The sequence below is a fragment of the Mustela nigripes genome, chromosome 7 (genome assembly GCF_022355385.1).
Source record: "Mustela nigripes isolate SB6536 chromosome 7, MUSNIG.SB6536, whole genome shotgun sequence".
Lineage (NCBI taxonomy): Eukaryota > Metazoa > Chordata > Mammalia > Carnivora > Mustelidae > Mustela > Mustela nigripes.
Genome location: NC_081563.1, coordinates 118,496,453 through 118,521,955, shown reverse-complemented (window position 1 = coordinate 118,521,955; position 25,503 = coordinate 118,496,453). Strand labels below are relative to the sequence as shown.

The 25,503-nt window shown below is 48.0% G+C and overlaps 1 protein-coding gene and 1 long non-coding RNA gene across 7 annotated transcripts; one reads left to right on the top strand and one right to left on the bottom strand.

The window, feature by feature from the left end:
• The first annotated feature begins 64 nt into the window (after positions 1-64).
• On the top strand, positions 65-19,167 carry LOC132021894 (uncharacterized). Of its 2 annotated transcripts, none has more exons than XR_009405461.1 (5): positions 65-199; positions 1,722-1,817; positions 7,874-7,917; positions 16,730-16,874; positions 17,333-19,167. It is a non-coding gene; the product is annotated as an uncharacterized LOC132021894 (long non-coding RNA). The 2 variants fall into 2 exon arrangements; XR_009405462.1 differs by lacking the exon at positions 65-199 and adding an exon at positions 528-718.
• Positions 11,513-25,500, bottom strand: TGIF2 (TGFB induced factor homeobox 2). 5 transcript variants are annotated; one of them, XM_059406949.1, is made up of 3 exons: positions 25,420-25,500; positions 21,513-21,737; positions 11,513-14,291 (listed from the first exon to the last, which is right to left on the bottom strand). In XM_059406949.1, exons 2-3 carry the CDS (start codon positions 21,702-21,704, stop codon positions 13,770-13,772), a joined length of 714 nt encoding a protein of 237 aa, XP_059262932.1. In that variant the 5' UTR covers positions 21,705-21,737; positions 25,420-25,500; the 3' UTR covers positions 11,513-13,769. The 5 variants fall into 5 exon arrangements, with proteins under 5 accessions (XP_059262932.1, XP_059262928.1, XP_059262931.1 ...); XM_059406945.1 differs by lacking the exon at positions 25,420-25,500 and adding an exon at positions 25,189-25,352; XM_059406948.1 differs by lacking the exon at positions 25,420-25,500 and adding an exon at positions 25,282-25,351.
• Between the last annotated feature and the right edge of the window lie 3 nt (positions 25,501-25,503).

The window sequence follows — 25,503 nt, the reverse complement described above, 5'->3', positions numbered from 1 at the left end:
GCAGCCGTCACCTCTGCGCAAGCGCTCTACGCGTGACGGAAGTGACGCAAAGCTTCCGCCAGGCGCACGGTATGGTGAGAGGGAAGGGACAATCTAATCGGGGATGGTGACGCGAGCGCGGGGAGGAGCTGTGGCGACTGGAGAACGGCATCTGGATAGAGAGTCGAAGTTAGACTTGAGCGTCGCCCAGCCCTCCACGGTTTGTCCCCTGCAGCAGCGGGGCAGAACGCTGCCCTGTTTTTCCGCGTCTTTTGGAACCCAACACTGGCTCCCCGGAAGTCCCAAGCATCCCCTTCAGGAGTTAGTCCTTGCTCGTTTTCTCCCCTAATTCCGTAGGACCCTCTTCCAGATGTAAACTGTTTCCTGTATTAATTTCGTGTCTCATCTTGGCCCAGCACCCTTTTTTGGCAAATGTGAGACCCGAGACCCAAAAAGCGGAAAAGATTTTCTAAGGCTACATGGCAAGTTGGAACCAGCTGAGAACTCCGGGGGCAGGGGGCGGGGTCGGGGGAATGGAGAAAGGACTTCATTAGCTCTCAGAATATCTGAGTATACAGCTACTGTGTCCTCAGCATGTGCTAGGACAGTGGTTCACAGCGTGTGTGTCTGGACCACCGGCAGCCACATCACGTAGGAACTTGACTGAAGATTCTCAGATCCCATCCCAGAACCACCAAATCAGAAATTGTTGGGAGTGCGGCCCATAATCAGCATTTTGGTAAGCCCTCCAGGTGGTGCCCTGTGCATTGTACTGTGAGTTAAGTTGAGACCAAGGTACTTCTGTGTGGTGGGCAAACTAATTTGTCTGGAATCACTCAACAAGTATCTGGGTCTGTCTGACTCCAAATTCTGTACTCCTAACCTTAAACTTTTAAGTCGTCATCTTTTTAAAAAATATTTTATTTATTTATTTGAAAGAGAGAGTGAGCGAGAGAGAGAGCATGAGCAGGGGGAGTGGGAGAAGCAGACTCTACTGCTGAGCAGGGAGCCTGATGTGAGGCTTGATTCCAGGACCCCAGGATCATGACTTGAGCCAAAAGCAATCACCCAACCAACTGAGCCACTCAGGTGACCCTAAGCTTTTAGTCTTTTTTTTTTTTTTTTAAAGATTTTATTTATTTATTTGTCAGAGAGAGAGCAAGCGAGAGCGAGCACAGGCAGACAGAGTAGAAGGCAGAGTCAGAGGGAGAAGCAGGCTCCCTGCGGAGCAAGGAGCCCGATGTGGGACTCGATCCCAGGACGCTGGGATCGTGACCTGAGCCGAAGGCAGCTGCTTAACCAACTGAGCCACCCAGGTGTCCCCCTAAGCTTTTAGTCTTAAAGGGTATCAGTGAGGTCAGAATATCCTTTGTATACCTGTCAACATTGACCTGTAGTTCTCCCCCTAGCTGAGCAACAGAATCATCTAGGGAGCTTCTTCCACTGTTGGTGTTTCCAACCACAACTCAATTCCAACATCCTCTTGCAATAGATTGAGTGAAGCAGGACCTCAAAGGTGATATACACAGCAACAGACATTACTCTGTCTGGACCCGATTGGAGGGACATACACCTGACATGAATTCTTACCTTGTAGTCCCTCAGCCTTCACATGGATCTTGTTCTTGGCAGCCCTGCCTTTTTTCTGAACCTTGTTCTCTCCCATATACAAAACTGTGGTAAAGCCTAACCAGCTCACTCCAGTTTGGAAGTGTACCATTGGTATAAAACCTCTTTTACAGATTATCTGGGGGGCATGCAGTGACGGAGACAAACTGATCATTCATTCTTTCATAGAATGTTGGAAGAATACCTAGCCCAAGATCCAAACAGAATAGGTAAGTTTTCAGTCTGCTGGGCCTGGTAGTAAAAGTTTGTAATGGGGAGTTTGCTGTGGAGGATTAGGAAAGATAGAGCTCTAAAGGAAAAGTAGGAGTTAAGGGGATGCGGGAGGGGAATAGAAGAGAGCATTCAAGGAGGTGAAACCATGTCAGCTACTGGTGGGGAATAAAGACCTTAGTTGGGAAGGAGTGGGAGGGGCATGCTGAAGAATTTTTGTCTTTTCCAGTTGCATTGAAAAATAATTGACGGGGTGCCTGGGTGGCTCAGTGGGTTAAAGCCTCTGCCTTCAGCTCAGGTCATGATCTCATCAGGCTCTCTGCTCAGTGGGGAGCCTGCTTCCCCCACTCTCTCTGCCTGCCTCTCTGCCCACTTGTGATCTCTCTCTGTCAAACAAATAAATAAAAAAGAAAAAACAAAAAGAATTGACATATATCACCGTATATAAGTTTCAGGCCTACCTCTTGATGGTTTGATTTACATATATTGTGAAATGATATGGTTCAGCTAATTGGGGGTTCAACTAATTCCGTCTTTTCATATAGATACAAAGAAAAGAGAAGAAGAAAAAAGATGTTGTGATGAGAAGTCTTAGGATTTATTCTTTTAACAATTTTCCAGTGTATCAGTACAGCATTGTTAGCTGTCGTCCTCATGTTGTACCTTACATCCTTACTATTTATTTATCTCACCTGGAAGTTTGTATCTTTTAACCACCTTCCTCCATTTCCTCCTCCCTCCACCACCCACCTCTGGTAACCACAAGTCTGATCTCTTTTTCTGAGTCTGTTTTTTAAGATTCCACATGTGAGATTGTAAAGTATTTGTCTTTTTCCATCTGACTTATTTTTACTCAGCGTAAACCTCCAAGGTCTATACATACACAAATGGTAGGATTCCTAATTTTTTGTGACTGAATAATATTCCATGGTGTGCATACCCCAACTTCTTTATTCATTCATTTGTTGATGGACATTTAGGTTGTTTCCATGCTTTGGTCATTGTAAATAATGCTGCTATGAACATGCAGATATCTTTTCGAGTTAGTGTGTTTATTTCCTTATTTCTTAGTGTTATATATTCCCAGAAATGGAATTGCTGGATCATAGAGTGTTTCTATTTTTAATTTTTTGAGGGTCTTCCATTTTGTTTTCCATAGTGGCAGCACCAATTTACATTCCCGCCAGTAGTGCACAAGGGTTCACTTTCTCCAGATCCATAGATGTGAGGCTGGACCTCCCCACCCCGTTGTCTTTTTGGTCATGGCCATGAAGAATTTATTTTTGTCCCAACAGTGGAGGAAGCCACAGAAAGGATTTGAACAGCGACATTTCACTTTTCAGGTTTGCCTCTTAGCAAGATCACCTTGGCTGCTATTCGGAGGATAGGATCAGAGTGGGAGACTAGTTTAAAGACTGTTAAAGTCACGTCAGGCAGGGGCACTGACGATGGAGACAATTGGAATAAAAAAGAAAATTCTTTATTATTTATTTATTTACTTACTTACTTATTTTAAAAAGGTTTTATTTATTTGAAAGAAAGTGAGCGAGAGGGGCGCCTGGGTGGCTCAGTGGGTTAAGCCGCTGCCTTCGGCTCAGGTCATGATCTCAGGGTCCTGTGATGGAGTCCCACATCGGGTTCTCTGCTCAGCAGGGGGCCTGCTTCCCTTCCTCTCTATGTGCCTGCCTCTGTCTACTTGTGTTCTCTGTCTTTCAAATAAATAAATAAAATCTTTAAAAAAAAAAAAAGAAAGTGAGCGAGCGAGAGAGAGAGAGCACATGAGCAGGAGAGAGGGAGAAGCAGACCCCCTGCTGAGCCGGGAGCACAATGTGGGGCTTGATCCCAGGGTTCTGGTATCATGACCTGAGCTGAAGGCAGATGCTTAACCAACTGAGCCATCCAGGTGCCCCTAAATTTTTTTCTTCCTAAAATTCTTTTTTAAACTTAAATCTTTTTTTACTTGCTGTAGAGTATACATAAAAAATTTTACCATTTTTTTTTAAGATTTTATTTATTTATCAGAGAGAGAGGGGGGCAGAGAGCAAGCACAGGCAGACAGAGAGGCAGGCAGAGGCAGAGGGAGAAGCAGGCTCCCCGCCGAGCAAGGAGCCCGATGTGGGACTCGATCTCAGGACGCTGGGATCATGACCTGAGCCGAAGGCAGCTGCTCAACCAACTGAGCCACCCAGGCGTCCCAAAATTTTACCATTTTTAAATGTACAGTTTGGTGGTACAGGGAAGTACATGTACTCTGTTGTGTAGATGCTCCCACCATCCTTTTTTTTTTTTTTTTTTTTTTTTTTTTTAAGGTTTTATTTATTTGACGGACAGAGATCACAAGGCAGAAAGGCAGGCGGGGGAAGGGGAGGAAGCAGGCTCCCTGCTCAGCAGGGACAGGACCCTGGGATCATAACCTGAGCCGAAGGCAGAGGCTTTAACCCACTGAGCCATCCATTTTCAGAACTCTTTCATCTTACAAAATTGAGTTTTGTGCCCTCAATCTAGTAACTTCCCAATCTCTCTTTGTCCCTGCCCCCAACAACTGCCATTCTACTTTCTGTCCCAAATTTGCCTAAGTACCTCATTAAGAGTGGAATCACACTGTATTAGTCCTTTCTGATTTACTTATTTCAGTTAGCATACTGTCTAGAGGATTCATCCCTGGTATAGCCAGTATCAGAATTTCCTTCCTTTTTGAGGCTGAATAATAATTTCGCTAAATGTTCGTTAGGTGTTCATTGTATGTATTGTTAGCCTTAAAAATAAAACTCACTGGGGCACCTGGGTGGCTCAGTGGGTTAAGCCTCTGCCTTTGGCTTAGGTCATGATCTCAGGGTCCTGGAACATCAAAAAAAAAGGAGGGAGGGCACCTGGGTGGCTCAGTGGATTGAGCCTCTGCCTTCAGCTCAGCTTAGGTCATGATCCCAGGTTCCTGGGATTGAGCAGGGCGTTGGGCTCTCTGCTCAGTGGGGAGCCTCCTTCCCCATCTCTCTGCCTGCCTCTCTGCCTACTTGGGATCTCTCTCTGTAAAATAAATAATTAAAATCTTAAAAAAAAAAAAAAAAAAACCCTCACCTATTTTCCCAGCAAAAATTAGTTTACTTGGGAATAGCAGAGTATTGCTATTTGGGACACCCAAACTACAGCAAAATGGTAGGCAAATCTGGAGAACAAAGAAGAGAAACTTGCTTTTATAGAAGAAAGGGAGTGGGGAGGGGCTTTTATAAACAAAAAATCCAAGTTGGATTAATCTAGGAGTTTGAAGTCTGTGGGTTTTCATTGGCTGTAACAGTTGTAAAGGTATTTTGTTGACTGGGATGTTGCTGGGCAAGGAGAAGATCTTTCTTCCTTTTGTCAGGGTGGTGAAAAATAGTCTTCTTCCTTCTGGGAGTGCAAGGTATGTCTTTCTGTTGGGGCCTGCAGTTGATGAGGACTTACAGGGTGTGAGAGCTCCTTCTGCTGGCCTCCCAACTCCATTTCATTATTTAATTTTTAAAAAAGATTTTCTAAAGATTTTATTTATTTGACAGAGAGAAAGCCAGAGAGGCAACACAAGCAGGGGGAGTGGGAGAGAGAGAGAAGCAGGCTTCTGCAGAGCAGGGAGCCCGATGGAGGGCTCTATCCCAGGACCCCGGGATCATGACCTGAGCTGAAGACAGATGCTTAACAACTGAGCCACCCAGGTGCCCCTTTAAAAGACTTTATAAAATTTTAAAATTTATTTTTAAAGATTTTATGTATTTATTTGACAGCGAAAGCACAAGTAGAGTGGCAGGCAGAGAGAGAGGAAGAAGCAGGCTGTCTGCTGAGATCATGACTTGAACCAAAGGCAGATGCTTAACCCACTGAGCCACCTTGGTGCCCCTCGATAATCACCAGCCTAATGGGTGCAAAGTGGTATCTCATTGTGATTTTTACTTGCATTTTCCTAATGATTAGTGAGGTTGAGCATCTTTTCATGTGCTTGTTGGTCATTTGGTTATCTTTGAAGAAATGTCTGTTCCAGACCCTTGCCCATTTTTTTGAGTCTTGTCATTTGTTTTTTGTTGTTGTTGAGTTCTAGGAATTCTATACATATTCTGGATATTAATCCTTTATTGTTTATGTAATTTGAAAATATTTTCTCTTTTTTTGTGGGTTACCCTTTTACTCTGTTGATAGTAGTATCCTTTGGGACACAAAAATTTTTAATTTGGGGGATGCCCTGATGGCTCAGTTGGTAGAGCACGTGACTCTTGATCTCAGTCTCATGAGTTCATGCCCCTTTAATAAGTAGAGATTACTTAACAATTTTTAAAAATTTTTTAATTTTCATGAAGTGTAGTTTGTCTAATTTTTTGTTTTTGCCTGTGCTTTTGGTATCATATGCAAGAAATCACTACCAGGGTGCCTAGCTGGCTCAGTTGGAAGAGCATGTGACTCTTAAAAAAAAAAAAAAAAAGATTTATTTATTTATTTTAGAGGAGAGGGGAGTGCAGAGGAAGAGAGTCTTAAGCAGACTCCTCTGCACTGAGTAAGAGCCCAACATGGGGCTCGGACTCACAACCCTGAGATGAGGACCTGAGCCAAAACCAAGAGTCAAACGCTAAGCTGGCTTTGCCACCTAGGTGCCCCAGAGCATGACTCTTGGTTTCATGGTTGTGAGTTCAAGCCCCCACTGGGTGTAGAGATTACTTTAAAAAACAAAATAACAACAGAAAAAAAAAAAAACAACCTTAAAAAATTGCCAAATTAACGTCAACAAGCTTCTCCCCTGATTTCTTTTCTTTCTTTCTTTCTTTTTTTTTTTTTAAGATTTTTTATTTATTTATTTGACAGAGATCACAAGTAGGCAGAGAGGCAGGCAGAGAGAGAGGAGGAAGCAGGCTCCTTGCCGAGCAGAGAGCCCAGTGGGGGGCTCAGTCCCAGGACCCTGAGCCAAAGGCAGAGCCTTAACCCACTGAGCCACCTAGGCGCCCCTCCCCTGATTTCTTATAAGAGTTTAGTTTAGCACTTATATTTAAGTGTTTGATCCATTTTGAGTTAATTTTTTGTTGTTGTTGTTTAATGTATACTCTATGAAGTTATGACCACAAGATCAAGAGTCACATGCTCCACTGACTGAGTCAGATAGGTGTCCCACTGAGTTAATTTTTTTATATGGTGTTAGTTAAGGGTCTAACTTGTTCTTTTACATGTGGATATCGAGTTTTCCCAACACCATTTGTTAAAAAGACAGTCCTTTCTGCATTGAATGGCCTCAGCGCCTTTGTTGAAAATTATTTGCCCACATATGTGAGGGTTTATTGCAAGGCTGTCAAATCCTATTCCTTTGGCCTTTTTTTTTTTTTTTTTTTTTTTCTGTCTTTGTGCCTATATCACATGGTTTGGATTACTTTGGCTTTGTAGTAAATTTTGAAATCAAGGGTGAGTCTTCCAACTTTGTTCTTTTTTTTTTTTAAGATTTTATTTATTTATTTGACAGAGAGAGATCACAAGTAGGCAGAGAGAGAGGGGGAAGCAGGCTCCCTGCTGAGCAGAGAGCCTGATTCAGGGCTTGATCCCAGGACCCTGAGACCACAACCTGAGCCGAAGGCAGAGGCTTCACCCACTGAGCCATCTAGGCTCCCCAGTTGTTCTATTTCTGTAAAAAAAAAAAAAGAAGTGGAGGGGTGCCAGGCTGCTTCTGTTGGTAGAACATGCATGCTACTCTTGATCTTGGGATTGTAGTTCAAGCCCCAAGTTGGGTGTGGAACTTACTAAGAAAAAAAAATAAGTAGGATTTGGTAGAGATTGCAGTGAAGATCTATAGGTAAGTCTTCCAGTCCATGAATACAAGATACTTTTCCATTTATTTTTATCTTCCTTAATTTCATTCAGCAATGTTTTATCATTTCTTTTGTTAATTCTTAACTACTTTATTCTTTGTGATGCTATTCTAAATTGAAATTTTAAAAAAATTTCCTTCTTGGCTTGTTCATTGTTTGTGTATAGAAACACAACTGATTTTTGTGTGATTTTGTATTCTGCAACTTTGCTGAATTCATTTATCCTTTTTTTGTTCCTTTTGGTGGAGTCCAAAGGATTTTCTACATATGTGATCATATCATCTGTAAACAGGTAACTTTATTTTTGCAAGAAAAGTTTTATATGTCGTATTATATTGTGAAGCTCTTATCTTAACTGAGACTCATTAAATTTGTGATTATATGGGGGCGGGGTGTCATAGAAAGTTATATTTAGAGAGTCCTTAGATCTAGCCCAGCTCAGTGTCACACAGCAAGTTAGAGGTTCAGTAGGCATCCGAAATCTGATCTGTGTTCCTCCTCTTAGCTTTCTAGGAGCAGACAAAGCCAAGCTGGGAGCTAGCATGGAGAACCCTTGCCTAGAGGGTATTTATGGGGCCGAGACTAGATCCCTTTGTGCTTTCACCCAAGGCTCTCCTTATCTTAGGAAGTAGGGAGTCTGGCTGAATCCCAGTGCATCCATCTGGTTAAAATAAACATGCTGGGTGGTCTAAGATGGAAAAGAACTTGATGAAGAGTCAGAACTGGAAGTGGGAGAGAGATTTGGAAGTAGGACAGATTTTGCCTTTGTGGGGTTGGAACTTTCTAAGCACCAGTTAAACACATGATCTCAGGCTTGAGGCCGAGTATGTCCTCTCAGCTGAATGCCCCTATGCCACTGCCAGCTGCTTGTAGGAGAGTTTGGAGGGGAAAGTGTGCTCAGAGAGGTAAGACTGAGGGCCCTAGACAGACACAGATGGAGTCACAGAAATCAAGAGTCCTGTGGGAAAAAATCCACAAGCCATGGAAAGCGCACTGGTTGTGAAGTAGAGGTTCGAGTTTGTATCCAGGTCCTCTTTTTGCTATGATAAATGTTTTACTAGTACTTAATGGGGTTCTTACTAGGTGCCAGCTTTGCTAAATGTTTTACACGTTTTCCTCCAAAAGTTGACTGGGCTCTTAACCACTATATTGAACTCCTCTCCTTTATCTTTAAAATTTTCTGCAGTAAATGTGGATTATTTATGTAATTAAAATGACATTCTTAGGAAGGCTACACTTGACCTTCAGGCCACCATAGACTCCTGGGAGTGGAGGGGAAGTCAAATGGTTTGGCAGGGAGTAAACTACTTGGTGGTACCCTTCTTCCTCTCATCTTAAAACTTTGAAAGATAAGGTGTTGTCTTAACCTCAAACCTTCCTTGGGATAAGTCAGTGTCCTGATCAGTTCCCTTGAGCAATAGCGTGAGAATCTTCTGTGGTGTAAGTGAAGGGTGCAGACTCCTGGACTCTGGGGGTGAGGTCTGGGAATTTGGATTTTTGGAAGCTCTCCTGATGATTCTGATACATATTAAAGCTTGAGAACTACTTCTCTGGGTAATTGCTTCCAGTTCTGCCTCTTAACAGCTGTGTGGTATGGGGCAAGTTATTGTCATAATTCCATTTTACTCTCAGCCCTCTACTGAGAGGCCAGGTAATAACAATATATAATAACAGTAACATGTAATATCCTATTTCATCCTCCTAAGAGGTGAATATTACTATGCCTATTTTATTGATGAGGACACTGTAGTTTGGAGTGGCAAATTGACTTGTCTGGAATCATGACAGCTCATTAGGTGACAGAGCCAGAATCTGAACGCAAGCCTAGATTATAGAGAAGTGCTTTGGAAACCAGTAACATTGAGAGCATTGGTAATTATTATTTCCACATTCCCGAGTTCCTTCTCTGCAGCTGCAGTGGCTAACATACCAAGCTTACAGCACACCAAGACAGGCTGAGCCCCTCCCCTCTGGGAGTTTTTCCCATTAGCAGTTTCTAAACTAGAGTGTAGTTTTTATTTCCTTTTTTTAACTGTTGTTATTATTTTTTTAGTAATCTCTACCCCCAACATGGGGCTAGAGCTCTTGACCCTGAGATCAAGAGTTGCATACTCCATTGGCTGAGCCAGCCAGGCACCCCGCAGTGTACTTTTTAAATCCAGAGTTGAGTCCAGCCGTAGACGGTTTTATTTTATTTTTAAGATTTTGTATTTTTAAGTAATCTCTGCACCCCATGTGGGGCTCAGACTCACAACCCCAAGATCAAGAGTCGCATGCTCTACTGACTGAGCCAGTCAGGTGCCTCCAGAAATGCATTTAAATGCTATTTTCTGGGACACCTGGGTGGCTCAGTGGGTTAAGCCTCTGCCTTCAGCTCAGGTCATGATCTCAGGGTCCTGGGATCGAGCCCCACATCGGGCTCTCTGCTCAGCATAAAGTCTGCTTCCCTGCTCCTCACTCTCTCTGCCCACTTGTGATTTCTCTGTCAAATAAGTAATTAAATAATCTTTTAAAATAAATAAATAAATTAAATAATCATTATCTAAAGGCTTGCTTACTCAGGGGTTCTTCAGTTTGAAGCTTGTCACAGAAGATGCTTTTGGTTTCAGTTCTCTGAAAAATATCTGTAGGAAGCCATTTCTTCTAAGGCAGTCAGACCATCCAAAAGATTTCCCCCTTTAGGGTAATATTAATATTATATTATAATATATAATTAATACATAATTAATTAGTCTGGGAAACTTGAATAGGGAAGCACTGACTCCAAATTTCTAAAGGAGAATGACTTGTGGAGATTGGACATCCTCCATCTAGGTCTGTTGTCATCAGAAGCTGATTTGGTTCAGTATTAGAAATTTCTAGTGTTTAGCCCAAAAACCATATTGGTTAAATGTCAGTAGTCAGTGAACTGCCCATCACTAGTTCAAATAAGGTCCACGCAGATGTCAGGGTGACCTTCAAGTAAGACGGACTTAAATTCATATCCTAGCTCCATTTAATACTGGCTGTACAGTTCAGGCCAATTAATTTAACAAACCCTCAGTTTCTTTACTTATGAGAAGGGCATCTGCCTTCTTTTGTGTGTATACAAAAATTAAAGTAGTAACACTGGATAGGCCCAGGCACAAAGCAAGGGTGTTTACTGCTGCAGGCCTTGATTTTGCACTGTTTGGGCTGCAGTGAAATGTATAGTTGCTTCATTATGAAGTAAATGAAACTCACAGCTAGCTACCTTAAGCAAAAAAAGGGAAATTTAGGGGTGTCTGGGTGGCTCAGTGGGTTAAGCCTCTGCTTTTGGCTCAGGTCATGATCTCAGGGTCCTGGAATTGAGCCCCATATCGGGCTCTCTGCTCAGCGGGGAGCCTGTTCCTCCTCTTTCTCTACCTGCCTCTCTGCCTACTTGTGATCTCTGTCAAATAAATAAAATCTTTAAAAAAAAAGGTGGGGGGGGGAATTTACTAGCTTCCGTAACATGGAAGTCTAGAGGTGGTGCCAGTTTCAGACATGACTAAAGTATCCATCTCTTCTGTGCTGCTTTCTGTGCCGGCGTCATACTGCAGTCCTACGCTTTCCTCACTGGTTGAGGGGGAGGATAAGGTTGCTAGCTCCCTAAGTTTCCTCACCACTCAGCAACCCCAAAGCTTGAGTGTTTATCCAGGGAAGACTGGTGCAGCTAGGGAGGCATATGCCCCCTGCCCACTATGGTGAATTATGGACCAGGGTTGAGGCCAAAGAATAAGGATGCAGGGCGCCCGACACTGACAGGTGGCTGCTAGAGGCGGGGAATGATTAGGCCCTGTAAAAACTCAGCACCTGCCCCACCCCTGGACGGGGCCCAGGGTCACTGTGGGTCAATCTGTTTCTGCTTTAAAAAGCAAAACAAAACAAAACCCAAAAACAACTTTATTTGACGAAAGACAAAAACAAAAGTTATTTACAGTAGTTTTTTGCTCAAATAATTCAACGGGATAACTGTGCTTCTCCAGGTTTCTCTCACAACCCAACCAAGCAGAGGCGGCCCCACCTCCAGCCTCCCCATCTCGCACAAGGGGGAAATGCCAACCAGAATTCAGCAGCATGGCTCCTCACCCCTCACCATCTCTACTGCTCAGTGCACTGTGGGAAGGAAAAGTCCCACCCCAGCCCGATACACTGCCAGGGGCTCTTGCTATAAGCGTCTTCCAACAGTGCTACCAGACCTGGGCTCAGACATGGGTGGGGTGGAACAGGCTGGGCAAACAGCAGCTTCAGCTGTCTTGAAGCTGCTATTCTTTCTTCCCCAGCTGGGCCTCAGGAGGGCGAGGATCCCTGATCCCCCTGGGACATGCAAGAACAGGCTGGGGTAGCAAAAGAGAGAGCCTAGGAAACTTGCCCATCAGAGAGAGCAAAGCTCCCTCTCCTTAAGTAACTAATCCCCATTCCCACAGCAGTGGGTAGGCCAAGCCACTGAGAAGTCAGGTAGCCTCCCTGAAGCCTTCAGACATCATCCCAGAAAGGACAGAACACACGTTGCTGCTTTTCTCCTGGCCAGGCCCACCCAAGTAAGTCAACCCCCAGAAATCTCCCCCTGTGCCTGCCTGACTGGGCAACTTCAGGAAACTAGAGGCTGAGGGCTCCTGACCTGTCTTTTGGCCCAGTAACAACATTATTCAGAACAAAAATATTTTGGCTAATAGTAACCTAGAATTAGTGTTTCTTAAGATATATAAAGATGGGGTGTATTGCTGTCAAACGCTGTTAGCAGAGAGACAGCAAAATAAAAAAATGGAGAGGAGGGAGAAGAGTAAGACCGTGATCTAGTTCACTGTGAAGTTCAGAGCAGAGGGCTCTGCAACTCCAATTTAGAGAAAGGTGCAATACAAAGACACAGTGGACAGGCTTCCTAACCGATTTCCAGCCCCAGCCTCCAGAGAAGGCAGCTTCTCAGCAGCTGGGGGCACCTTCCCTGCTGCTTCCAGGAATAGGTTCTTGCCACTGTCATGGGAATAAAGGCCCATCGGACTCAGCTACAAGGGCTTCCTGACCAGTAGGTGGCTCACTTCTCTCCAAGTAGGAGCTACTGGCAGCTTTTTCTGTTTTGGCCGCACTAATCCCAAGTTCTTAAAGGAATTCAAAACTCAGGCTGGTTGGCCAAACTTTCAAGGATAAAGAGGGGAAAATATTAAGGAGAAAAAACAAAACAAAACCAAAAAACCCACTGCCTTGGTCTAGCTTACTTCCCCTGCCCCCCAAAACATAGTAAAAACAAAAATTTAAAAAACAAAACAAAACAGAAAAACGAACAAACCAAACCAATAACCACCTGTCCAGTTTTATCATCCTTCTCTGCTCTGCGCTTAGAAGGTTTGGTCAGATTCTGTATTGGACCCTTTCTTTATTCTTAAAGGCTTTGTGCCTGACGCAGAAAAGCCAGAGCTCAAAAAGGGGTTTGTGTGTGTGTGTGTCCTTTTTTTTTTTTTTTTGGTAAGTCAAACCAACAATAAAACAACCATTTGGAATTTTGCAGAGATTTAGCTGGTCCCCAAAATAAAGATACTCTTTCCTTGTAAAACACTCACCAGTTGCAGTGGTGCCTAATTCCCAGTTCGTCAGACTCCCTCAGGCAACACACATGGACTCCCACACCTGGGCTAACTACTCCCATTAATGCAAACCCCAGCAAAAAAGGAAAAATAAAGTTTAGTGAAAACCTAAACATTCAACTGGAGTCAGTTCTGTTACATCTGCTGGGTTCCTCTTCTCTTTTGTTCACACTTATGAACTTGGACTGTCCACACTTCGCTTAACACAGAGAGGCCCAGCTCTAGGGCGTAGGTCTGAATGTGGCGGGTTTCCTGTGCCCAGCCAGGAAAGCAGGCTGGGACAGAGGTGTCCTAGGGATTCTCTGGAGAAGCAGCAGCAGCACCATGCCTGTCTCCGATCTCAATCTCATCACTGAGGAGGCCTGGAGAAACGGCAGTTAGCAGAGAGGTCCCCGTCACGGTGCAGTGACACCAGCTGGCATCTTCCTGCTGAAGACCTCTGGACAGAGGAGATGATCCCGATGTTTGGCAGTGATCCAAGAAAACCCTCTGTATGAAAGGGAACCCAAATGGAAACCCAGGACAGCTGGCTCGAGCCTCGAGCACCCCTTTTGGCAGATGCCTACTTGGGGTTTTCAGAGACTAAGGGGATCGGAGTGTGCAGTAAGGGGGGCGATGGGTCCTGCTGCTTCTGAAGCTCCATCTCAGCAGCCCTCTGTAGCGCCACCTCCACCAGCAGCTGGAAGCTACTGAAGTCCTCCTTGTCCTGCTCTGGGGGTGTGGGCGGTGGCGTGTTGAAGAGTCCACCTGTGGGGCTTCCGGCTTCAGCTCTGGTCAGTAGAGTGAGTGTGCTGCCAGGGGTCACCAGGGGCTTCGGGGGCTCCAGCTCCCCTGGTGGGAAGGGGGCTGCTGGCTTTTCCCCCTGGCCTGAGTGGAGTGGCACGGAGCACACGGACAAGGAGAGCACATTGGTGGGGGTTGGTACAGACACAGCCAGCACTGAGGGGCTGCTGCCTCGGGGCAGGGCCACATCTGAGGCCTTACCCCCGCGGCGGGAGATGGTGAATTGATTGGGGTCTTTGCCGTCCTTCCGGAGCATGTCTGGGAGAAGGCGCCGCCGGGCATTGATGAACCAGTTACATATCTGGAATGCACAGAAGAGGCCGTGATCAGTTCACTCGGTCAAAACCAGCTATGAAGCACCTACGTTCCTGGCCCCAGAAACACAGCAGCAAACAACACAGACAACAGCAAACAGCCTTCAGACAAGTTCACGTTGGGAAGAGAGAGTTAAAAAAGAAATCCTACAAGTGAATATAAAATTACAACCAGTGGTGGGGACAACAATGGGAAGACCCAATCTAGTCCTTGTGGATTCGGGGCAGAACTGACAGCAGCAGGCCAGGACACCATGGCACACCACTGAAGGGCCTCAACAGTGGCCTGCTGACCTACACACCTTGCACACCGTAGCTCCCTCTTCCGGCCCTGTCTCTTTTTTCCCTGTTTATTGACAGATACAGAGCATGTACCAGCTGCTGCACAGGGCAAGAGATCAGAACCCTCTCCCCCTCACCTGTGTGGCGGGATATTGGGAACTGTGTGGACTGCAGCAATGGCTCACGTTTCTCTACGGTTTGGTGAATGGATCAAGGCTCAGCTCTCCTTAAGGCTCAGTTTCTACCCCTGCTTATCACCTCTCCTGGCCCATTTCCAGGGCAAGCTCCTGGCCGCCATTTTCCTATGGAGTCTGTCTCTACCTAGCCAAAGGGACAGCCACCTAGGGCAGGGGCTGGTGCCTGGAGTTGTCCTGGCTCCTTACTCAGCAGGTACAAAAGCTCCTGTTCAGGGAAGAGCCAGAGCCTTCTAGTGGCTTCTCTTCCTCTCCATTCCAGGGGTTCTCATTTATTCCTCTTCATCTCCAGGGTCTTCCCAGTATAAACACACGCACCACACACACACACCAGCAGGCATCAGCAGACACAGGCTGAGCTGAATGCTGGCTAAGGCTGCAGGGGAGCCCCAGAGAGAGGTAGGGCTGAACAGCTGGGTGAGGTAAAGGAAAGGAATTGAGCACCTCTGATACTAAGTACCATGCCCGCCGCCTCACCTGCATTATGTTTCATCTGTACAAGCTGGAAGGTAGTCAGCAGTGTCCTCTAAGTACTAAGGAGGGAACTGAACTCATAAAAGATGAAAGAACATGCCCAGAGTCAGTCACACAGGCTCCAAGTCTAGAGCTGGGATCCAAACCCAGGTTCCAGGCTTTAGGGCCTGTGCTTTGCTGTGTCTTAGCAAACAGGTGGAACTGACAACCGAATAATCATGACCATAATCCTGAAAGCAAACACCTGTTGAACACAAAACATACCAGGTGCTGTTCTGAACATTTCCATCTAATTACTTAGTCTCCAACTTATGAGTTAGGTACTGCGATGACCACTTTATTTGAACTGGGGAAGAAACAGAGGCCCTGATCAGAGCTCGGTAACTTGCTCAAGGTCACCACTTCCAGGCAACCCCTACTGCCAGGTGAAGAGAACAGACTGAAGCCTTTTCTGCTCCTTGGGATGCTTCCCCTCCTGCGTCCAGCCGCTGCCTCAGCAGCTCCCCGGGCCACCACAGAGCACTGCGCCTGCTCCTGGTCGCTCTGCGCGCAGGGGAAGGTGTCAGGTCACCATGACCTGGTTCAAGTGAAGTAGGGATGAGGATTTCTGTTAAGAAAGTAGGCTTGGGGGGCGCCTGGGTGGCTCAGCAGGTTAAAGCCTCTGCTTTCGGCTCGGGTCGTGATCCCAGGGTCCTGGGATCGAGCCCCACATCGGGCTCTCTGCTCCGCGGGGGGCCTGCGTCCTCCTTTCTCTCTGCCTGCCTCTCTGCCTACTTGTGATCTCTGTCAAATAAATAAATAAAATCTTTAAAAAAAAAAAAAAAAAAAAAAAAAAAAAAAAAAAAAAAAAAAAGAAAGTAGGCTTGGGGAGGGGAACTTAGGCCTTTATTAGCAGCTGTGTGGGCACCTAGCCCCTAGCAGCACCTCCCATTTTGGCTTAGAATTCTGGGAAGAGCAGAAACCACTCTCCCACATGCTCAGCCTGGTCCACAGAAACTTGGCAGCCTGCTGTCTGTTTTGTCTTCTCATCCGCTAGAAATGCGCAGCTGAGGGGGGCCGGGTAAGGGCAGGCCTGCGTGCACCGGCAGGGCTGGACTGTGATAACAGGCCAGCAGGAACTTCTGTAGCCCCTTCCAGCTGCAGACCCATGCCCAAGTCAGGGAAAAAGCATGTGATTTGCCCCCACTCAAGGTCCTTGGGGAGGTGGCAGGGAGAATGCCAAGGTGAATTCTGTGATTGATATGGTACAACCCAGGCTGGGGGCCTCAAAGCCTATCTCTACCACAAACCGGCCCTATGCGACTGGTGGCTGTCCTGCCGGTACTTTGTATCAGCGGCTGCGATAAAGAATGTGGGAGGAATCCCTGCGGCAAACGGGAGTGGGAGGGCACCAGGAAGCTGATGAAGGCCACGAGGCTCAGAGGAGGGCCTTTGAAGAAGGCGACACTGGTGCTTTCATTCTATTGTCTTTTCAGCTGCCGGAGACAGAAGCAAAAGAAGGGAGAGAAGTGAAGGCATGGAAGGACCTTTCCCAAATATCACTGGACCCCCACTTGTGTTATGACCACCCATACCAGGGTGCTCTCAAAAGCAGCTGGCTGTACTATAATCACCTTGAAGGTGAGTTTAAAAAATAGCTATCTCTTGGGGGCGCTTGGCTGGCTCAGTCGGTGGAGCGTGCAACACTTGATCTCAGAGTTGTGGGTTCAAAACCAGTGTTGGGTGTGATTATTTACAAATAAAAAAATTAAAACAAAAACATAAACAACAAGATCTCATCTGCTCTACAGGTCCAGTGGGAGTGGGGTGGGGTGGGGGCGGAGTCAGGAATACATGTTTTTAAACAAAATTCCCTGAGTTCTGCTGCCCAGACTTAGGAACCAGTGGTTTAACCCACTCACTCCCATCCCCTCTGCTGACTCTTAGCCCCTCTCTCGCTTTGCAAAAGCCTCTCAGGTAACTCCATTTGAATGGAGTTCTAATGGCCTTGAAAAGAAGGGGGAGCTCAGCTGACACCACACTGGCAATTAATTACACTGAATTCTTAGTCCTTTAAATATTGTCTTTCTTTCCTACAGGAGGCTACCCAGGGGGCAGAGATAGTGCCTGTTCTACCACTGTGTTTTCCAGCAGGCAGCACTGGGCCTGGCACTGAGCACACCCCCAATCAGTATGAGTGAAAGAATGGGGCCCGAACCCTCCCTGCCACGCTTCCCTTCCCTCCCCAACAGGCAGCCAGCCCCTCAGAACAGTCAGAAACCACAGCAATAAAGTGGGCTCAGAGGGTGTCACAGGGACCTGTGAAAACCCTTCACAAATGACTTTTTTTTTGGTCTAACCCTCCCAACTGCCTAGCCCCAGGCAAGTACCAGCAAACCAGTTAGTTAAATGACTCATTGACTTGCTAATGAGATTGCTCTTGGGCCAGTTAGAGGAGACAATCAAAAGAACTGTCCCCAGGGAGAGAGAAAACAAGCTTGGCAAAATGCTGAAGCATGCTGAAGCCAGGTGACTGGTTCTAGGAGTGCATTATAATATTCTCTTTTGTGGATATTTGCAAATGTTCTTAATAAACAGTGAAACTTAAAAAATTAAACACAAGAAAAAGCAATGTCTCCAGGGACCTGGGCCAATTTTTCCAGAGTGAGAAGCTATACTTCTTTACTTTTGAGGTCCTGCCTGTTGACATTGCCCCACACTTCCTCATTTTCTATCAATTCAATAATTGTTTACTGAGTACCTACCAGATACCAGGCATAGAGCTAAACTTGGGATATAGTGATACAGTGATAAGTAAGCCTCCTGTTCTAAAAAGCAGCTATGCAGTCCATTGTCCAAGTGCTGACCCAGTTATGGTACCGTGGGAGCACACAGTTCCTCTGAGGGCTGAGGGTCTCCCTAGTTAGGAGTGGGAATGAAGCGGTCTGGGGTATTGGTCTGGGGTACTGATTCGTGTGGCATGAGTACTGGGGGAGGCAGGGGTGAGGCCAGCTATGCAGATAGGGGCAGGTGATACTGTCGTTAGGTGGGCAGGAGTCACTGAAGGACTTTTAGTAGTGGAATAGCGAGTGGTAAGACAATGATAGGTTGGACCAGGGAAGGAAACCCACGCTTCAGAAATACTTAAGGGGTGAATGCATAGGAATTGGTGACTGATCAAATGAGCTAAGGAAGGGAAATGAAGGGGCACCCCTTAGAAAAAGAGCGAGCCAGTATGGAGAAGTTATCCATTACCCATCAAGAAATCTGAGGTGCCTGTAAGACCGCCAAGCAGAGGTAGAAGGGTGGAGGCCCTGTGGGATTCATGGTAGAGTTTCCCCCCAGGGCCACATGGTCCCCACTGCTCCTTAACTCTCAGCAGGACTCTAGAGCATGGTGGCCAACACCAGAACAAGGGTACACCAGAATTCAGCTGGTCCTTCCTCAGCCCAACATTTCTCTAATGTGGAATAAGGGATATATCATCCTAGGAATCCACTAGTTCTCGGAAGAATGTTTTAGCTTCACATTTCCATTCTGATCTTGAGTAGGAGCACAGTGGCCTCCGGCAATCCCAGACTTGCTCAAGTCCAGAGTCCGTGCCTTTGTCATACTACATATCACAGCCGAGTCAGCAAAGCATCATCCCCATGCACCATTTTACATTAAGTTTTTCATTGGTTTCACAGTTACATTGGGAAACTGGTTATTTTACAATTTATAAGAGCAAAAGCAAGAAAGTTTTTTTTTTTTTTTTTTTTAAAACCCAGTTTTTATACATGCTTAAGTGACATGATAGCTAAAGTGACATAATAATAAAAATGTATCAAGTCAACATGTTGCAGGGAGGTGGGTCTGTGAAAAATAAATTAGAGAAACTGGCACATAACTCAGTAAGAAATGGTGTCCCTGACCAAAAGCAATTTCAATACAGTGTGGCAGCACAGGTAGGAGGTGCACCAGGAACACAAGAGTAGTGGCCTCAGACTTAGTCCAAGAATGCTCTCATGAGGAAATGCTTACATGGAGTGAGCCAAGTTCAGAAAAGTCACAAAGAAGCCTAGGGAGAAGGCCCAGAGGAACAGAGGGCCGAAGGTTCACAGGTCCTGGGGACAGGAAGAATGGAGATGAAGCTGGTAAGCTCCTGAGTTTGGATTCTCTGCAGAGGACAGTGGGGTCCATGGTGTGTGTGACACAATCAGATTTGTACTTTTGTGTTCAGAAGAATGGACTGAGGGAGCGGAGTTAGATGGGATGCTATCCAATTCATGAACTGCTTAATAAAGCCCACTTTAAAAAAAAAAAAAAGAGAGAGAACGGACTGAGGGAAAAAGGCTGGAGGCAGAAGACCAGCAAAGAGCCTATCGAGGTGATCCTGGTTTTCAGGCTCAAGCCTTTGGCCTGTGTTGTTCTACATCCTGTGAGTTCAAGTCCGCCTCCTCTGGGAGGCCTGCTGACACCCCAGGCTGGCTTTCTAAGTGTTTTCTAGAAACACTGCTTGGGTCTCTGCTGCCTTCTGTCCCAGCCACACTTTCTACAAACACTAACGGCTAGGTCCTCCCCACTTTCCCATCCCAGACTAGACACCTTGAGGATGGGAATGTGTCTGGTTCCTCTCTGGGACCTCAGCTCTGGTTGGGAGTGCTTGGTACACTGTGAGATGCAAAGCACTGTCAGATACCTGAGGTCAGTCCAAGACCTGGGATCTAGGAGATAAGGATGACAAGAGCAGAAACACCCGCTCTGTGCTCACTCGCCGTGAGCCTTGCATCTTTCTTCTCCATCCCTCTTCCTTATATGCTATGCCAAGTACCACAATCATCTCCTTTTCTCAGATGAGGAACATGAGGCTCAGGGAGAGGCAGTGGACCTGGCCAACATCCAGGCTTTTTCTTGTGGAGAAGATGGGATCTGAGTCAGGTTCTGTAACCCTAGAGCCTTTCTCATAGACAGACTCCCATTAACCACTGCCCAGCAAGTACAAAGTCAGGTGACAGGAGTTCCGAAGGCTGAATACTCAGCACGAGGCATCATGGAGAAGGGATGGGAACTGGGGAGACAAGGGAGGTTCCAAGGGTTGGGGGGTAAGGGAAGGAAGGAGAGTTAGCACCACAGATTCAAGTAAGGAATCTATTAAAGGCTAGGAAAAGACAGAGGTGGAACAGGAGGCCTTGGAGTAGAGGCTTAGCCGGCTCATGAAAGGAGCACTGGGGGCTCATGGGGCAGGGGATGGGCCTTTGCTAGACTGGGGGCCTGCTGTGTCGCCCAGGTAGATGAGAGCCAAACTGGAGGCAAGTCGGTGATAGTCCAGGGTGTCTACCTCAGCACCATGAACACAGAACAAAAAGGTCAGCAGTTGGGCAGTTCAAAGGAGATGATACCTTGCGCTCTGACGAAAAGCAGACAAGAGATCTTCAGGTATGCTCATGTGGATGGTTTACAAAGCACTTTCTTTCTTTTTTTAATATTTATTTTTAGAGAGTGTGTGGGAAGTGGTGGTGTGGGCATGGGACAGAGGAGGGAGAGGGGCAAGCAGACTCCATGCTGAGCTTGGAGCCTAATGTGGGGCTCGATCCCAGGATCCTGAGATCAAGACCTGAGCTGAAATCAAGAGTCAGATGCTCAACCAAGCCACCCCGGTGCCCCATCTTTTCTTTCTTTTTTTTTTAAAAGATTTTATTTTTAAGTAATCTCTACACCCAATATAGGATGCGCATTCACAACCCCAAGGTCAAGAGTCACCTGCTCCACTGACTGAGCCAGCCAGGTGGCCCCAAAGCACTTTCACATCCAGTTCTGAATCTGCTCCTTACAACAATTCAGTCAAGCAAGGGAGGATTCGAACCCCCACTTTACAGATGGAGAAATCAAGATGTGGTCCCTTGCTCCTGTGTGGCAGAACTGGGTTTTGAACCCAGAACCTCTGAATTCTGCCCTTTTCTTGGCCATGATCCCAATTCATTTTTTTAACTACACTGCAGACCACTAGCTGCCCTTCTGCAACCAAGTTATTAAACCCTGCTCTGGGGCCAGGGGCCAGGGGCTGAATTCCAAACACTCAGCGCCTTCTCACCTTCCCCAGAGCCTCCACTGTTAATGACACCAAGACATTCATAGTGGTGCCTTGCCTCTTCAGAACTCCCCCAGATCTAGCTGCTGTCACCTCATGTCATGGTCTTCCCTTGAGGCAGAGTGGGTGTTGTCATGTGGCCACACAGTGTATCAGTGACAGGACTTAGACAGAACTAGAACCCAGGTCTCCTGCTACCTGCTCCTTACCTGCAGCACTGACAGGTTGGTCTGTCCAGAAAGGCTCAGCTTCTCCTGCTCTGAGGGGTAGGCGTTGTAGCGGTGCAAGTACAGCCAGTCCCGGAGGATCTTCACCGATTCTTTGGGCAGGTTCCCTCTGCGCTTCCTCTTGCCTGCCAGGGAGAGGAGGCCTTCGTCCTCACCCAGATCACTGTCTGACATGGTGTTTAGGGGCTAGGTGGACCTTGGGCAAGCCTGGAACAAGTGACAGAGGGGATGGGGACATTATTACCACGCATTGCCCTTTATCCTTTCCCTGTCTCCAAACACATTACAGCCTGGGACACCGAAATGGAGGAATAGTAAATCAAAGTCTCAGGCCATACCTTTGCCTGGGCAACCTAGAAGGGATGAGTCTGAGATGCCTTGATTTCATGCACTCAGTAGAGGACTACTGAGATAAGTGGCAGCTCTTTAAGAAGCAGTACCAGACTACAAAGAATTTTAGCTACCCCTGAGGTCTGTTTTCCATGCGCTGTACTGAGCACTTCACACTATCTCAGTCAAGTCCTTTTAAGACAGATACTACTATCATCGTTATTTTATAGATCAGAAAATCAAGACTGAGAGAGACCACCACCTAATTTAAACAGTTACCATGTGACCCAGTAATTTCACTCCTAGACATCTACCAAAGAGAAATGAAAACCTGCGTTCACACAAAACCTTGAACACAAACGTTTATAGCGACATTATTCATAATAGCCAGAAGGTGGAAAGAACCCAAGTGTCCATCAGTGGAGGAATGGAAAAACGAAATGTAGTCCATCCATATGGTGGAATATTATTTGGCCATGTAAAGGAACTAAGTCCTGATCCATGCTACTGTGTGGATGAACCTTGAAAATATGCTAAGTGAGAGAAACAAGTCATGAAAAATACATGAGTCCGTTTTAATGACTGATTTAGAATAGGCTGGGGGAGGAGACTAGAAGAAGGACAGCTAAAGGGTATGGAGTTTCTTTCTGAAGTGATAAAAATGTTCTAAAATTGACTGTGGTGGTGGTTACATAGTTGTGAGTATACTAAAACCACTCATTTGTTTGCTTTAAATGGGTAAGTGGTAGGATATGTTGAGTTACATCTCCATAAAGCTGTTATGAAAAAAAAAGTCACCTCCAGGATAGGGTGTGGAAGCAAGGTTTGGACCGACGTTTGCCAACAACAACCAACCCTCGCCAGCCTCCCCAAACTCTAGCATTTTGCTGCCCAGGTCTGGAAAGACTATTAATCACCACGGTCCTACAGCAATGGGTGTTTCACATTTACTGCACCTACTGTGCCCTGCAGAGTGTTGAGTCATCCCTATTGGTTGTCTGAGACATTCTCTTTTGTCATCTAGCCCCTGGCTGGGTCCATGAATCAATTCCTCAAAAATCCAGATAAATGAGCAAGGCTGGACTCTGGTTCTCTCCCCTTGGCTGTGTGACGTTGGCAAGTGTGCTCTCTCCTCTCAGGGCTTGAGCCCCCTCTTCACCTGTCAAATGTGGGAAGGGGTTTCCTTAGACAACCCAACTCAGTTACTCATCCCCCTGACTAACTTCTGGTTCACACATGCAAAAGAGATTTACATTTTAAAACCGAAAGTTCCAGGGCAAGCTAAAGCCAGAATCTCAAGGCTCCTCCCTCCTCAGCCTTTTAACAGCTACCCAGCAGGCTGGGCCAACAGACTCTGGCATCTCCCAGGTTTTGTTTCCTCGACTTGGGCCTGAGCCCAGATATCTGGGCTGGCTCGGCCAGGCTTTCGAGGGAAGGGTCTACCCTCCCAGCCAGGCCACCTGGAGGTGAGACAGGCACTGGTTAGAGGTGCCACTCCTCAGAGAACACCAACAGCAGGCTGCTTTCTGAGGTCAGGTTTCTGGCGCTTAGCTGGCCAGGGCATTTGGGATTTGGGCTCAGGGATGCAGTCCTGGCAAGCTATGAGAAGTTTACTCAGGGTTATCTGTATAAATTCCACCCTGGCTACCAACCAAGTCCCAGTCTGCAGGGTTCCTAGGGTGGCCAGTGAAGATGACCCCTGAGCCAACAACAGACCTCTCTCCACCATCCTGTCCTGCACTCCAGCCAGCTTACAATGGGGGGAGGTTTCCCACATACACACCCCACACTCACACCCAGACGCACAGACAGACTGACAGACACACACGCCCTCACCACCAGGCAACTCTGTAGCAGTGCTCAGATAACAGGCACCAACCCATCCCTTAGCTCCTGGAACCACCAAGGTTTTCACCGACAAACACAGCACACACACACACAGTTTACAGAGCCCACGTCTAGCACGAACAACCCACGAAGCCAGCCCAATTCCTGGCTATATGCCTACCGACAAACTCCAACCGACCCGCCCACCCACGATCTCTCAGACTGAGGAAACTCCAAACGTCATCACACCAGCGATCAATTCTTACCCCAACTGGCCCGTGGCTGCACCCTCACGACAGGACACCCAGTGCACCCTCCTATACACTCCACGACGCCGACCTGCAGCCACTCCCGAATGCACTTTCTGACAACTCCCCCAGCTCGACCGGACACTCCCCCGGGCCGCGCACTCACGCTGCATTCCCAGCAGTTCACACAAAGCGCGCAGTCTCCCCCGCGGCCCAGACCGAGTCGGAGCACATGGCTCCCGGGGCGGCGGGGAATCGGCCTGCGCTCGGGGCGCCCGCACCCCCTCAGTCCCCTACCCCGCGCTAGACTCGGCGCCCCAGCTCCCCCGCCGGCCCGCAAAGTGGGTGGGGCGGGGGCTCTGCAAGAAAGAAAACTCACGTGTCTGTCTCGGGGCAGGAAAAAGTTTGGTTCCCACCCCCTTCCCCCGCCGCTTGGCGCTGTCTGACTCTTCGGGGCGCGGGGCTGGCCGAGCCTGCGCGCTCGGCTTTGTGCTCCGAACTCGGCCCGGAGGGGGAGGGGAGGGGGCTGGGCTCCCACCTCCGCACCGCCCCCCCACCCCAGCCCTGCGCCCAGACTCCATGTTGGCCGCCCCCTACCCCAGAGAACTGCGCGCTTCCCCCGCGGGAGGCTCGGCTCACGCTCGGCCTGCCCGAGGGTCCCGGCGCGCACAAACTTTCTTCGGGTTGCCGGCCCCACGCGCCCCGCTTCCTTGGCCCGCTTGGGAGTGACAGATGCCTCCGAGACAGACTTTCCTTTGTTCCAAAGGAAAGGGGAACTCGCGCGGGCTCCCCAGCCCCCCAGCCCCGCGCCCTTGCCGCTGCCCCCACCCGCAGCTGTCACTCTCGGCGGCCCCCTCCTTGGCTCGGCCGCCGCGGGGGGGGCGGAGGGGGGAGAGGCTGCTGGCGGTTAGCAACGTGCACTTTTTAAACCAAACAAACCCAACCCCCGCGCGCTCACCCCGGCCCGGGGCAGGGACGGCCCTCTCACGGGCTGGGATCGTACGGAGCTGGGCCCCCCAGAAGGGCCTCGAGAGAGCTTCCAACTTGGGGGGGGGACGGTGCGACATTCCCTCCCACCGGCCCCCGCCCGCCCCCCAGCAGTCGCGGCTCACAAACACCAGAGCTTACACACCCACAATCGCACGCGCCAGGACGACGCCCCCCTCCCCCGCCCGGCCGAGAAAAAGAAACTTTCCAAGTTGTCCCGCGCGCCCCCCGCCCGACTCTGTCCCACTCCTGCGCCCCGCACTGACTTTTCCGAGCGGCTTTTCCGTCCACGCGGCCCCTGGCTAGGCGCCGGGCGTCTTGGCAGGGGGCGGGGGGCGCCGGGGGAGCGCGCCGCGTACCTGCCGGGCCTGACACTCGGCCTGACAGCTCGCGGCTGGAAAGCACCTCGCGGCCTGACGTCAGATCCCCCCTCCCCCCCCCCCCCCCCCCCGCGCTTTCCTCGCCCTCCCCCACTCGCCCGGAGGGAGAAAACAAACTTTGTGCGGAGCGCGGCGAGCTACGCCCACCCCCCGCGGGGCGGGCCGACGGCGGCCGGGGGCTTCGTCCCGCCCACCGCGCCC